The sequence below is a fragment of the Artemia franciscana genome, chromosome 16 (assembly GCF_032884065.1).
Source record: "Artemia franciscana chromosome 16, ASM3288406v1, whole genome shotgun sequence".
In the NCBI taxonomy this organism is placed as follows: Eukaryota; Metazoa; Arthropoda; class Branchiopoda; order Anostraca; family Artemiidae; genus Artemia; species Artemia franciscana.
This window is the reverse complement of record NC_088878.1, coordinates 13,894,926-13,910,437: the sequence shown is the minus strand read 5'-3', so window position 1 is coordinate 13,910,437 and position 15,512 is coordinate 13,894,926. Positions and strand designations below refer to the sequence as shown.

Here is a 15,512-nt window from a genome sequence, read left to right as displayed (position 1 = left end):
GATCGTGCCCTAAATATTTGCTCCAATTCATATATAAATGCAGAAATAAATTTTATCAGAGATATTCTTTTTGGTAATGGATACCCCATTCCTTTTGTAAATAAAATAATTAGCCGTAGAATAAAAAGACATTCTTGTAAAATCGAAGAAGATACTTCACAATGTGAGGCTATTGAAAAGCCCTCAAATATTGTCTATCTTCCGTATATCCCAAAGATTACAACAAAATTAAAAAATATTTGCACAAAAAATAATCTGTACGTAGTTTTTACTAATAATTTTAAAATCATCAATTTCTTAAATTCGGGTAAAGATAAGACCCCAGTTACTCGCCAAAGAGGGGTCTATCAAATACCCTGTGATTGCGGAAAATACTATGTCGGCAGGACCCATCAGAATCTAGACAAAAGGTTACAACAGCATAAAAATGACATAGACAAGGCCTTAACTTCAAATGGTTCCAACAATTCCTTTGATTCTGCTCTAGGTTGGCATATATTTAATAATCCGTCCCACATGATACTTTTTGAAAACTCTTCACTCATTAGTAATGATTTGGGAATAAAACAGGTGGTTCGAGAATCAATTGAAATTAATCTCAAAATAAATAAAAATATTTCTTTGAACAGGGACTTGGGGGAATACTCACTAAATTCTTTATACTCAAATTTAATTAAAAATGATCTAACAAAATATTTTACTAAACCAATTTATAATAGTACTGAACCAACTACGAAAAGGCCTTTGAGACAGGCTGCTAAACAAGCAAGATTAGCTTTAAGAAATTGCATCTAATCATTTTATTCTCTTTAGTTTGAATGAGTTTATATTTCTTCATTTCATTCTTTTCGCCAGTCCTGGTTGAACTTCGCTGAAGTAAGGATGCTAGGGCTATATTTTAAAAAAAATTGTTTTAATAAGTGTTTTTATATTCAGTTTTAATTCTCACAATTTGATGTAAGTTCTTTTATATATATATATAGTATTGTATTGTGCTGAAGACGGCCCTTGGACATAGGGCCCTTGGACATATAGCTTATGGGGAGCAGTTGACCTATGATATCTTTTACTTTATTAGTCTAGGTAAAAAACATGCTAATATTATCAATCAACAAAAATTTTTAGAATCCTGTAGAAAGGAAAACCTTATTCCCAAGTCTTTAAGATATAAATTACATTTAAATACCCGAAAAGAAGCGCAATTTGCCCATACACTACAGTTAAAAACCCTAGTCCATATTATTAAGGACAAAAAACAGAAACGACATATTATTTCTTCAGAGAGAAAATCGTTGGAAACTTTTTTGCTGGAAAACCTGTCCACCGTTGATTTTGCTCAAGTTGTTAGATTAGAAAGGAATTTGTTTAGCCACGATTTTCGTTTGTCCAAGGAACGCCTCTATAAAAAATTAGAGGGCTTACGAAATGAATCTTCGATGAGAAACCGTATTTATTCTCCAAGATTCACTCCTGGGCCTGCTATCGTTAACCTCTCTTCTAAAACATTGGAACCCCAGGAAATCGAAACACTAGAAAAAGGTCCAAAATTTTCTTTTCTACCGAAACAGGTTCCTGTGGCAGATATAGTTTCCTCTCTAGAGTCCGCTTTGCATAAACACTATCCTTCTGTCTCTAACCCGGATGAAGTTAGATCTGGTCTAATAAATATCCTCTATAATAGCCAAAAAAAGTTTAAGCCTCCTACTAATTCCACACCGGAAAATTTGCATGACATAAAAATACTATCTAATCTCCGAAAAGATCCTTCTATTATAATAACTAAAGCAGACAAAAGCAATTCACTTGTTGTCATGAATACAACAGACTATGACAACAAAATTTTTTCGCATTTAAATGACACAATTACATATCAAACAATAACTCATGATCCTACTGATCAGTTCACTAATAATATTATAAATGAATTAAAGCAGCTAAAACAAAATGGTAAAATCACCCCACAACTATACAATAAATTTTTTCCCCGTGGTAGTTTCTGTCCTAAACTCTACGGTTTACCAAAAATACATAAACAGGGTATTCCCTTAAGACCTATTGTAGCTTGTACTAAAGCTCCCGCTGCCAATATTGGAAAATGGCTTTGTGCAGCTTTCAAACCTTTATTGTATTCTCAAAATTCCTATATTCATAACTCGGCAGATTTGATTAAAAAACTTAACAACACAATTATTTCAGAAAACACAATAGTTAGTAGTTTCGACATTGTTTCCATGTATACAAATATAGATGTAACTATTTCAGAGGAATTATTAAAAAACAAAATAGAAGAAAATTACCACTTGATCGAGACTTCAGCGACAGGAATTGATTGTGAAGTTTTAATGACTCTTGTTAAAATTTGTAATAAGTTTTCTATGTATTTTCAATTTCGCGATTCTTTTTATCAGCAAAAAAATGGATTACCCATGGGGGCACCTTTATCCGGGCTACTAGCAAATATTTACGTCGAGAATCTTGAGAATTGGGCATTGAATTCTTATTTTCTAAAACACGTCTATTGGGGTCGTTATATGGATGACGTAATTTCACTTTGGAATTATGGTGAAGCTGAACTTCGGGGCTTCTTAGATCATCTTAACACTTATGACCGAAATTTGCAGTTCACCCTTGAAGTTGAAATTGAAAATAAACTACCGTTTTTAGATGTATTAATTATTCGTAATGCTGATAAACTGGATTTTACTATATATCGAAAGCCAACACAAAACAACAGATATCTTCACTTTAATTCAAATCACCCCCCACAAGTTAAAAGAGCAGTTGTAATTTCCCTCATTGATCGTGCCCTAAATATTTGCTCCAATTCATATATAAATGCAGAAATAAATTTTATCAGAGATATTCTTTTTGGTAATGGATACCCCATTCCTTTTGTAAATAAAATAATTAGCCGTAGAATAAAAAGACATTCTTGTAAAATCGAAGAAGATACTTCACAATGTGAGGCTATTGAAAAGCCCTCAAATATTGTCTATCTTCCGTATATCCCAAAGATTACAACAAAATTAAAAAATATTTGCACAAAAAATAATCTGTACGTAGTTTTTACTAATAATTTTAAAATCATCAATTTCTTAAATTCGGGTAAAGATAAGACCCCAGTTACTCGCCAAAGAGGGGTCTATCAAATACCCTGTGATTGCGGAAAATACTATGTCGGCAGGACCCATCAGAATCTAGACAAAAGGTTACAACAGCATAAAAATGACATAGACAAGGCCTTAACTTCAAATGGTTCCAACAATTCCTTTGATTCTGCTCTAGGTTGGCATATATTTAATAATCCGTCCCACATGATACTTTTTGAAAACTCTTCACTCATTAGTAATGATTTGGGAATAAAACAGGTGGTTCGAGAATCAATTGAAATTAATCTCAAAATAAATAAAAATATTTCTTTGAACAGGGACTTGGGGGAATACTCACTAAATTCTTTATACTCAAATTTAATTAAAAATGATCTAACAAAATATTTTACTAAACCAATTTATAATAGTACTGAACCAACTACGAAAAGGCCTTTGAGACAGGCTGCTAAACAAGCAAGATTAGCTTTAAGAAATTGCATCTAATCATTTTATTCTCTTTAGTTTGAATGAGTTTATATTTCTTCATTTCATTCTTTTCGCCAGTCCTGGTTGAACTTCGCTGAAGTAAGGATGCTAGGGCTATATTTTTAAAAAAATTGTTTTAATAAGTGTTTTTATATTCAGTTTTAGTTCTCACAATTTGATGTAAGTTCTTTTATATATATATATATAGTATTGTATTGTGCTGAAGACGGCCCTTGGACATAGGGCCGAAATATCTACATAAATAATTTCCATTGTCTTGAAAAAACTTTCCCTATTGTTTCTACGTTGTATTTGTTTATATAATGTTAGTAGGAAGGCCAAAAAACCAATGCAATTATTACAAATGATGATTCGATATTTTGACAAGAGGTTACAACAATTCAAAAACCTTAAAAAAGAAAACTGAAAGTTCGAAGCTTATTACAAATCGTTGTTAGAAGTTGGACTTGCTTTAATAATTGAATATTTTTGCAAAGATCCAGTATTAAAAGACATTGAATTGCGTAAAGAACAAAAAACTGGTAATTGCAAAATATTTGTATATATTTTAGCAAGGGATTACAGCAGTTCATAAACCTTGAAAGAGAAAACTAAAAGTTTGAAGCCTAGAGAAAATCGTTGTTAGAAATTGGACTTGCTATAATAATCGAATAACGAAACAGTATTAAAAGACATTGAATTGCGTAAAGAGCAAAAAATGGTAATTACAAATATATTTGTATATGTTTTAGCAAGGGATTACAACAGTTCAAAAACCTTAAAAAAGAAAACTGAAAGTTCGAAGCTTAAGAGAAATCGTTGTTAGAAATGGACTTGCTATAATAATCAAATATCTTTGAAAAGAAACAGTGTGAAGAGACATTGAATTGCGTAAAAAGCAAAAAACTGGTAATTGCAAAAATATTTGTATATAACCTTAAAAAACCTTAAAAAAGAGTTTGAAGTCTAGTAAAAATCGTTGTTAGATTTTGGACTTGCGTTAATAATCAAATATCTTTGAAAAGAAACAGTATTAAAAGACATTGAATTGCGTAAAAAGCAAAAACTGGTAATTGCAAAAATATTTTTTTTATATTTTAGCAAGGGATTACAACAGTTCAAAAAACTTAAAAAAGGAAACTAAAAGTTTGAATCTTAATAGAAATCGTTGTTAGAAGTCGGACATGATTTAATAATCGAATATCTTTGAAAAGATTCAGTGTGAAACGACATAGAATTGCGTAAAGAGCAAAGAACTGGTAGTTGTAAAAATGTTTGTATAGATTTTAAAAAGGGATTACAACAATTCAAAAAACTTAAAGAAGGAAACCGAAAGTGTGAAGCTTAGTAAAATATCGTTACTAGAAATCGGTCTTGCTTTACTAATCAAATATCTTTGAAAAGAAATCAATGTGAAAAGACAGCAAATTGTCTGCAGTTAGAAGTCAAGCGACAATGAGAATCTATATATAGAAGCCTGTCGCGTGCCAAGTGCTGGGGCCTTGTGTCTGATAATTGCAAAAATATTCGTATAGATTTTAACAAGGGATTACAACAATTCAAAAGCCTTAAAAAAGAAATCAAAAAGTTGAATCTTAGCAGATATCATTGTTAGAAATCGGACTTGTTTTGAACACCTAGTTGGTGGGGCGCTTCGCGCCCCCCCAAGCCCCCCCGCGCGCGTAAGTCGTTACGCGCCATATTAGTTACGCGCCATTGTAGCTGTGTCCCTGTGTCCCACCTGTGAATAGAGATAGATATAAATATATATTTTTAACTACGTAAAACATGCGAATATACAACATTCTTCGCTGTCCCATTGTCTGTGCATCTAAATAGCATTTATATTCCCTGTGTCCCGGTCGTCATTTGTGTCCTGGTGTCCCAGTTTGTATTTTCTCTTTGAGTGTCCCGGTCGTCATTTATATTCCCTGTGTCCCAGTGTCCCGGTCGTCATTTGTGTCCCGGTGTCCCGGTCTGTAATTTCTATTCAAACAATCCCTGTGTCTCAGTCGTCAATTATATATCCCGCCTGTGCCCCCGGCGTCCCCGTTGTAGTTGTGTCCCTGCGTCCCGGTCGTCATTTATATTCCCGGTCGTGATTTGTGTCCGGGTGTCCCAGTCTGTAATTTTTCTTTGAGGTTCCCGGTCGTCATTTATATTCCCTCTGTGTCGGTCGTCATTTGTGTCCCGGTCTGTAATTTATCTTTGAGTGTTTTTTCTTTTTAGTTTTTTTTAGTTTTTTACATTTTTTCATTTTTTTTTCTTCTTTATTTTTCAGCGTCACTATGAAGTACATATCGCCGAACCTTTGTTTTTTAACTTAAATCTGGTAGGCATTGATGACCTTATCCAAGTCAAAATCCCAAACCCAATCATCATCGCTATCATTTTCAGTTTTGATATGTTTTGACTCTCGCTTTCCAGGTGGATTTTCATCTAACTGCGCGGTTTTGCGTTCTTTAGCCGCAAGCCTGTTTTCTTGCTGTTCTTGTGATTCCTCGGCACGCTTTCTTTTCTTACTTTCTCTATCAGCAGCAAGTTTTTTGGCATAGACTCTTTGAGCAGCTTCCTCGGCTGTTGCCATTGTAGGTTCTTCAGTCATTTTACAATTAAACATTTTTCCGTGAACGCATGTCTTAAATACCATTAATAACGTCACCGTCATAGCAAAAATGACGACAACTAACTTCATGACGTCAGTCGACACAGAAACATGACGTCACCTGACAGACAGACACACAGACAGACAACTTATTTTTATATATATAGATTAGTTGTCTGTGTGTTATGTCTGTTACGCCAGATTATATCTTCTATATATATAAAAGAAAACAAATTAAAATGTAAAAACTGGGAATTGCATAAATATTTCGAAATATTTTGACAATAGATTAAAGTAATTCGAAAAAAGAAAAATGGTAAAAAACTAAAAAAGAAAACTAAAAGAAAAAACTAAAAAAAATAAAAAAATTAAAAAAATTAAAAAAAGAAAAAACCTAAAAAGAAAAAACGTAAAAAAATAAAAAAGATAAAAAACTAAAAAAAAGAAAAAACTAAAAAAACGGGAATTGCACAAATATTTCAATATATTTTGACAATAGATTAAAGTAATTCGAAAACCTTAAAACAGATACCCCATATTTTGAGGTTTAATATAAATTGTTGGAGCTTTAGCATGCTTGGCACGTAAAGATTTTTCCAAGTTTCAATGTTAGAATGAACATTGACAAATTGAAGAAAACAAATCAATAAAAAGAAAAAACTAAAAAAAGAAAAAACTAAAAAAGAAAAAAAACTAAAGAAGAAACTGTATCTATATATATAAAAATAAGTTGTATATATGCATGTTTGTTTGTTTGTGGGTTTGCATTTGAAGTCATTATAAGTATATTATGCTTTGTATATGACGTCATTATAAGATGACACTACGGACCGGGACACCGGGACACAAATGACGACCGGGACACAGGGAATATAAATGATGACCGGGACACTCAAAGAGAAATTACAGACCGAGACACCGGGACACAAATGACGACCGGGACAGAAGGAATATAAATGACGACCGGGACACTCAAAGAGAGATTACAGACTGGGATACCGGGACACAGGGAATATAAATGACGACCAGGACACAGGGACACAACTACAACGGGGACGCCGGGGGCACAGGGGGATACATAAATGACGACGGGGACACAGGGAATGTTCGATTAGTAATCACCATCAACAAAGCTCAAGGGCAATCGTTAGAAAAATGCGGTATAGATCTGAATACGGATTGTTTTCCCATGGACAATTATTATGTTGCATGTTCAAGAGTTGGTAAACCTGACAATCTATTTATATGGACAGACAATGGGACAGCAAAGAATGTTGTATATTTGCATGTTTTACGTAGTTAAAAATATATACATACTAGCTGTTGGGGTGGCGCTTCGCGCCACCCCAACACCTAGTTGGTGGGGGCGCTTCGTGCCCCCCAAGCCCCTCCGCGCGCACAAGTCGTTACGCGCCATATTAGTTACGCGCCATTGTAGTTGTTTCCCTGTGTCCCACCTGTCAATATAGATAGATATATATATATATATATTTTTAACTACGTAAAACTTGCGAATGTACAACATTCTTGGCTGTCCCATTGTCTGTGCATATAAATAGATTGTCAGGTTTACCGACTCTTGAACATGCAACATATAATTGTCCATGGGAAAAACAATCTGTATTCAGATCTATACCTCATTATTCTAATGATTACCCTTGAGCTTTGTTGATGGTGATTGCTAATCGAACATTCCCTGTGTCCCGGTCGTCATTTGTGTCCCGGTGTCCCAGTCTTTAATTTCTCTTTGAGTGTCACGGTCGTCATTTATATTCCCTGTGTCCCGGTCGTCATTTTTGTCCCGGTCGTCATTTGTGTTCCGGTGTCCCGGTCTGTAATTTCTCTTTGAGTGTCCTAGTCGTCATTTATATTCCCTGTGTCCCGGTCGTCATTTGTGTCCCGGTGCTTTGTTGATGGTGATTGCTAATCGAACATTCCTTGTGTCCCGGTCGCTTTCTCTTTGAGTGTCCCGGTCGTCATTTATATTCCCTATGTCCTGGTGTCCCGGTCGTCATTTGTGTCCCGATTTCCCGGTGTGTAATTTCGTCAATCAACAAACATGACGTCAGTCGACATACAAACATGACGTCACTCGACACACAGACACACAGACAACTTATTTTTATATATATAGATGTCCCGGTCGTCATTTGTGTCCCGATGTCCCGGTGTATAATTTCGTTAATCAACAAACATGACGTCAGTTGACACACAAACATGACGTCACTCAACACACACGGACAACTTATTTTTATATATATAGATATATATATATATATTCACAGGTGGGACACAGGGACACAACTACAATGGCGCGTAACTAATATGGCGTTTAATATATAAAAATAAGTTGTCTGTTGGTCTGTCGAGTGACGAAATGTCGTCATGCCGTCATGAAGATAGTTGTCGTCATGTTTGTTATGACGATGACGTCATTAAAGGTATTTAGGAAAATCGTTTAAAGACAAATTTTTAATTGTAAGAAGATCGTGGACGGAATAATGTTTAATTTTAAAATGACCGAAGAACCTACAATGGCAACAGCCGAGGAAGCTGCTCAAAAGACAAATTTTTAATTGTAAGAAGATCGTGGACGGAAAAATGTTTAATTGTAAAATGACTGAAGAACCTACAATGGCAACAGCCGAGGAAGCTGCTCAAAGAGTCTATGCCAAAAACCTTGCGGCTGATAGAGAAAGTAAGAAAAGAAAGCGTGCCGAGGAATCACAAGAACAGCAAGAAAACAGGCTTGCGGCTGATAGAGAAAGTAAGAACAGAAAGCGTGCCGTGGAATCACAATATATATATATATATATATATATATAAAAATAAGTTGTTTGTGGGTTATGTCTGTCTGTCTGTCTGTCTGTCTGTCTGTCTGTCTGTCTGTCTGTCTGTCCGCCTATGACGTCTGAATTGATAGGGACACAACTACAATGGCGCGTAACTAATATTGGTAGAGCGTTATGTTTCAGGTTGTAGATCTGAAAGGTTCAACCCTGAATACAAAAGAAGAAAAAAAACTAAAAAAGGTAAAAACTACAAAAAAAAAACTAAAAAAAAGAAAGAAAAACTAAAAACAAAAAATTTATTTCATAAACCAATTCAAAAACGAATGTATTCAAACCCGAGTAGCTGAGTTGGTAACGCGTTATGTTCCAGGTTCTAGGTCTGAGAAACTACAAAAAAAAAAATAGAAAGAAAAAACTAAAAAAACTAAAACAAGGTAAAAACTACAAAAAAACTAAAAAGAAAAAAACTAAAAACTAATAAAAAAATTAAAAAAAACTAAAAAAGAAAAAAAAAGAAAAAAAGGAAAAAACTGAAAAATAAAGGAGAAAAACAAAACTAAAAAAAAACTAAAAAGGTAAAAACTACAAAAAAACTAAAAAGAAAACAGAAAAAAAAAACTAAAAAAAGGTAAAAACCAAAAAAACTAAAAAGAAAAAAGGAAAAAAACACAAAATTTATTTCATCATATACCAATTCAAAAACGAATGTATATACAGACCGGGACACAGGGACACAAATGACGACCGGGACGCCGGGGGGCACAGGGGGATATCTAAATGACGACAGGGGCACAGGGAATGTTCGATTAGCAATCACCATCAACTCACCATCAAAGCTCAAGGGCAATCATTAGAATCATGAGGTATAACTAAAAAAAACTAAAAAAAAGGTAAAAAACTAAAAAAAAGACCAATTCAAAAACTAATGTATATACAGACCGGGACACAGGGAATATAAATGACGACCGGGACACTCAAAGAGAGATTACAGACTGGGACACCGGGACACAAATGACGACCGGGACACAGGGAAGAAAAAAGAAAAAAAACTAAAAAAAAAGTAAAAACCAAAAAAAAACTAAAAAGAATATAAATGACGACCGGGACACAGGGACACAACTACAACGGGGACGCCGGGGGGCACAGGGGGATATATAAATGACGACGGGGACATAGGGAATGTTCGGTTAGCAATCACCATCAACAAAGCTCAAGGGCAATCATTAGAATCTTGAGGTATAAATCTGAATACGGATTGTTTTGCCCATTGAGAATTATATGTTGCATGTTCAAGAGTCGGTAAACCTGACAATCTATTTATATGCACAGACAATGGGACAGCAAAGAATGTCGTATATTCGTAAGTTTTACGTAGTTAAAAACATATATATATATATATATATATATATATATATATATATATATATATATATATATATATATATATATATATATATATATTCACAGGTGGGAAATAGGGACACAACTACAATGGCGCGTAACTAAAATGGCGTGTAACGACTTACGCGCGCGGGGGGCTTGGGGGGGGGGGGGGGCGCGAAGCGCCCCCACCAACTAGGTGTTGGGGTGGCTCGAAGCACCACCCCAACAGCTAGTTGTAAATATATTTGTATATATTTTAACAAGGGATTACAACAATTCAAAAACCTTAAAAAAGGAAACCAAAAGGTTGAAGCTTAGTAAATATCGTTGTTAGAAATCAGACTTGCTTTGAATTCTTTGAAAAGATTGCAATATAAAAAGACAGCAAATTGTCTGAAATTGTCTGCGGTTAGAAGACAAGTGACAATGAGAATGTCGCGTGCTTTGTGCCACGCGGCTCCCGGTACTATGTGTATATATTGAAAGAGAGAGACAGAGACCATCTGTTATAGAAGTTCTTTTAGGCACTTCTGAGATGATGGTTGGAGGCTTCATTCCTGGCGTTCAGTTACCCGGACAACCTTTACCAATGCTGCCCATATATGAAGTAATAGTGACTAAAATACAGGCTTTAACTGCAACTCTACTCCCTGAAGAGGTGGAAGATGTCGTTCGGGTGCTTCTAAAATTTGTCTCTCAGCCTGGTTTGAGCGGTTTTGCAGCTTCTGATACTCTCGTTTTTATGGCAAGGTATTTTTAATTTGTTTTTTCTTATAACCATGGCTTATGAACTTGTTGTCTCTTTCAATCCAAAAAAAGAAAAACTAATGTCTACCCTTGTTAAACAAAATACACTAACTCAAATGGTTCCTGGAAGGTTATAATAGAAATTGGAGCGAATTAAATTTTTAGATAGGCGAATTGGTGGTGACTAGGTGATACTGTATTTGAAAATGGCTGTCAGATTTATGTTAGAATTGAGCTATTACATAGCAAGGGGTTTACTTTATGTAGGACAAGACAAAAGTCGCACTTTAGCAACAATACATTGAATATATATTTTCAATGCATGTAATAGGGAAATGGGAGGGGGAGGACTTTGTCATTTCATGTGACACAAACTATAAACTATTGCGTCTATGGAAACAACAAAGAAAATGTCTTTAAAGTGTTTTAGAAAGCTGCTTAACTTTTTTTTTAAAGGAACCCTTTTTTTTACTTGTTTCTGTAGGGAAAACCGTTCATACAAAATCTGCTTCTTTTTTTAGATTTTAAAATGGAATATTGTCTGGAGTAAGAGGTGCTATTTGAAATTTGACAAGACAGCGTATGGTGGCCCATAAAGATTGCTTCCGTCGAATTTATGTTCTAACTCTATTTAATGATTGAATGTTTATAATTTGTGATTGGAGTATTTTAGGGAGGTTGTTGTTTGAAATTTTAGGGTTCGTTGCAGTGCCCCCTAAATTGACTTTATAATATATCTCCCTATGAACATAGAAAAGTTTTTTTTAACAAAAGTTTTAAGTAAAAAACTTGACAAGTTTTTTTTTTTAGTAACAAAATTTTCAGCCTGTAATTGGGTTTTTAACTGCAAACGCCAGCAATAACCCTCTAGTCAAGACGAGGAGTCCAAAAATAACAATGCTTATGTTTTAGTTCTTGCGAGTTACGATGATTCATATGAAAGTATAATGGCATTTCACGCTTTAAAAAAATGGTTAGTATATGCTAAAATAAGTAAATAAACATAATATAACAGTTGAATTTTTTTTAAAGAAAAGAATTTAATTAACTAAGCTTTTGATTTTTTTTTTTTTTTTTTTTTTTGATGAAGTTTAAAATCAAGGATTTAAAGGTTTAAGTTTCCATATGGATTTCTTTTGTTTGTATTTTGTCATGCAACTTACGTATGGTCGATTAAATAATTTTTGACGGCACAAATCCACAACAGAAAAAGGTTTCCTGTTCTAGATTTTTGTTCATCTGCTGTTTCTATCTAAAGGTACTGAATCCAAATTAAAGTAAGAAAGAGAGTTGTTTCTAGCTTAATTTTGAAGAGTTTCTTACGTATTTTAAATGGTAAGTAGTGTCCAAGTTCATCAAAGAATTATTCAATGTTTGTTGTTATGCTTGAAGAATCTCATTGTTTTCTTTCCTTGCATTAATTTTTTTTGTGTCTGTATATCATTGTATGTGTGAATTTAGGATCATGATAAGACGATATTAATTTAAATTAACGCTCAAGAAGCTTTCATTTTTACGGCTCAATTGTTATCGAGCCCCAACCCCCTCCTCTGGAAACTGTTTGTTTGGTTTCGGAATTTTAGTTTCTTTTGTTTGGTCACCCGAAACATTAGAAATTTAAAATTAATTCTTCTTTGTGATATTCAAAGTTTAGATTTTTTCCTTCTAAGGCAAATGCTTGCTGAGTTCTCAGAGTTCCACATAGCTTGTAAGAATTACCTGAAGTTTTAACTAGAAGCAATTGCAAATGGACGATATTCTTTTAATATATTCCCATAAACAATAAGAGCTATGCGTAGTTTGCCACGTCCATGCAAGAAAAGCAATGCTGGGAATGTATGCGCCAAAATTAGTAACTGGGGTTGCCCCCCCCCCTCTGTTAATTTATCACTATTTCCTGTAATTTTTAAATTGCCTAAAGAAAAAAATCACTAATTTGGCACATAAATCACTAGATTATTGAAGAAAATAGCTAAATCAACCAAAAAATCACTGAAATCTAGTGATTTTTTCATCGGATTGCAACCCTGTCCAGAATACAATATAAGGTATTAAATGTGTAATGATATGCAGCAGTCGTACAAAATTCTTCTGTATAATGGAAACATGATTTCTTGTAAAATGTTCTTACAAATTTGCGTTTCAAAAATAATTTCCAATCCCTCTTAATTTTAGATATGGCACTGAATCATTCTGTTTCGAACTGTTCCAATTGTCTGAACAAACGATAGCTGATCTGTCCTGCTTAACTGACACTTTGTCAGTCAAAAATCAGCGACTTGTAGCTCTTACTAGACGGTTGGCATTCATGCTAGCCCCCTCTGATACTCCCAAGATTGCAAGCTCTCCATATGTTCCAATCAATCAGTGGGATGAAGACAGCGTTGAAGTGATTTTAGCTTCTTTGTTGATCGTTGAGGAATGGACAGTTGCGAGACTTGAAAAACTGGTAAGCTATAATTGTATTTAGTCACTACAACGGCTGCTTTAATAATCAAGTCAGTTCATCAGTAATGTTGGGTGCTTTGTTTTATTTGTTAATGTTCATGTAAGTTACCTTAATTCATTTCAGGTACAGGGGGAGGGGTGTGGTTTTGTTTACCCCTCCTCCTCCCCAAAAAATAAAATAAAATTAGTCACAAGATGTTTTTAATTTTACTCAACCAAGCTGTCTCATGCAATCGTGTGTATTTGGGCTCAATATGAATTAAAGACCTTTGGTTCGTATTTTGGGTTCTATACAAATATATCCGAGATCCTCTTTAATGCCAGTCACTTACATAATATCACTAGTGACAGTTGTTTTCAAAGGAATATAGACTATTGTTTCTTCTAACAATAAAATAGCACCTTGAAAAGATTGTTTTTGTATTTCTGTTAAATGGTTTACGTCTCTGGTTAGAGGAGAAAGAAGTTTGACAAGAAAAATTAATTAGTTTTTGATTGGACAAAAATCGTTCTCTGTCCAGAAAAGCAAGATCTTTGCAGCTAGAATAATTAAACAATTGGCCTAATGTCTTATGACACTATATAGTTTTGACACTAAAAACTGATTGTCGACATTTGCCAAAGAATAAAATAATAAATGAAATGTTGAAAAATGTTACAGTAAAAGAACATTGCAAACAGGAAAAGAATTTTTGAACCCTCGTGTAACTAAACTCTTGTTCAACTGAACCCTCATGCAACACCAACTCCTTGCAACTGACCCCTCATGCAACACCAACCCCTTGCAATTTATCCCTCGTGCAACTCAAACCCCGTTTATTTGAACCTATGTGCCACTCAACACACACTCAACTCAATATCCGTAACTCAACGCAGTTCAGATCAACCCTCGTTCAACTCAACTTCCGTGCAATTTCATCCTTTATTGAACTCAATTCTTATTCAACTCAACCCCCGTTTTACCCAAACCTGTCTGACTCAACCTTATTCAGCTCCTTGTCAAATCAATGATATAATTACAACATCTAATTCCGCCCGTTTCGTCGGAAGTGACAAAGGCTGACTTGAATGAAATGGTCTTTATTTGGTGCTTAGTTCTTTTGTGTGCGTTTCTTTTATGCCGCTTCAGTGTAAAATTACCCCCCCTCCCTCCTCTAAAATGCGACAATTTATCCCTCTGTCTCGTATATTTGAAGGTCATGGCTGCAGTAATAGCTGCACCCTAGTACAGAGACAGCCACGGTACATTGTAGCCAAAACCTCAAAAACACATTAAAAAATACTCTCTCGTAAGAAAAAATTACCGTCAATGCTGATTCAGGATTGAAAGCTATTATTTAAACGAATATTAAATTTCATTGTGGAAAAATTTCGGGTAACTTTTAAAAAGAGCCAGAAACGCTGATAAGTCTCCCTTTTTCTGTTTTATTTTTCCAGCTCTAAAAGGGCACTAGAATATTTTAGAGAGATGTTTGATGTTATTTGAAAGCTAATATTCACATTTACGCCTTTTTATAATTTTGTCATAACTACACCTAAAACATCATAAAACGCCTCGTAACATAAAAATGCGATTTTAGTGTCATTTTTGGGGTGGCTTGAAACCATCAAAGCTCTACTACTAAAATCTCACCTCCATGATTGAAAACCCTTAAACTCCTGTTTATAAGCCCACAGTTGATTGCTCCCCTTTTCAGTCGCCTGTGCAACCGGAAAAAAAGGAATTTAAATAAAGTACAAAGTGAGAAAAAAATTATCCAAATGCAAAAATTTTTCGTTAATGATATAAGCTATATTTTCATTTTAACACTGAAAGTAATTACGAAACAAATTCTTGGGAATTTTCAAAAAAAGTGCTCGATAGCCTAACCGGATGTTTCCTATTCTATAGCCGGTCACTGGAACATAGCAGGTGCACTGAAATGGACAACCGTCTGAGGTAAACAAGATATACCCCTTAGA

At 34.4% G+C, this 15,512-nt stretch overlaps 1 protein-coding gene across 1 annotated transcript in view; it reads left to right on the top strand.

The window, feature by feature from the left end:
• Positions 1-15,512, top strand: part of LOC136037100 (uncharacterized) — a 66,760-nt gene that overhangs the window by 43,727 nt on the left and 7,521 nt on the right. The window contains exons 9-10 of the mRNA XM_065719554.1: positions 10,880-11,105; positions 13,278-13,551. Coding sequence (XP_065575626.1) covers positions 10,880-11,105; positions 13,278-13,551 — 500 coding nt within the window. The remainder of the gene's footprint in view (positions 1-10,879; positions 11,106-13,277; positions 13,552-15,512) is intronic.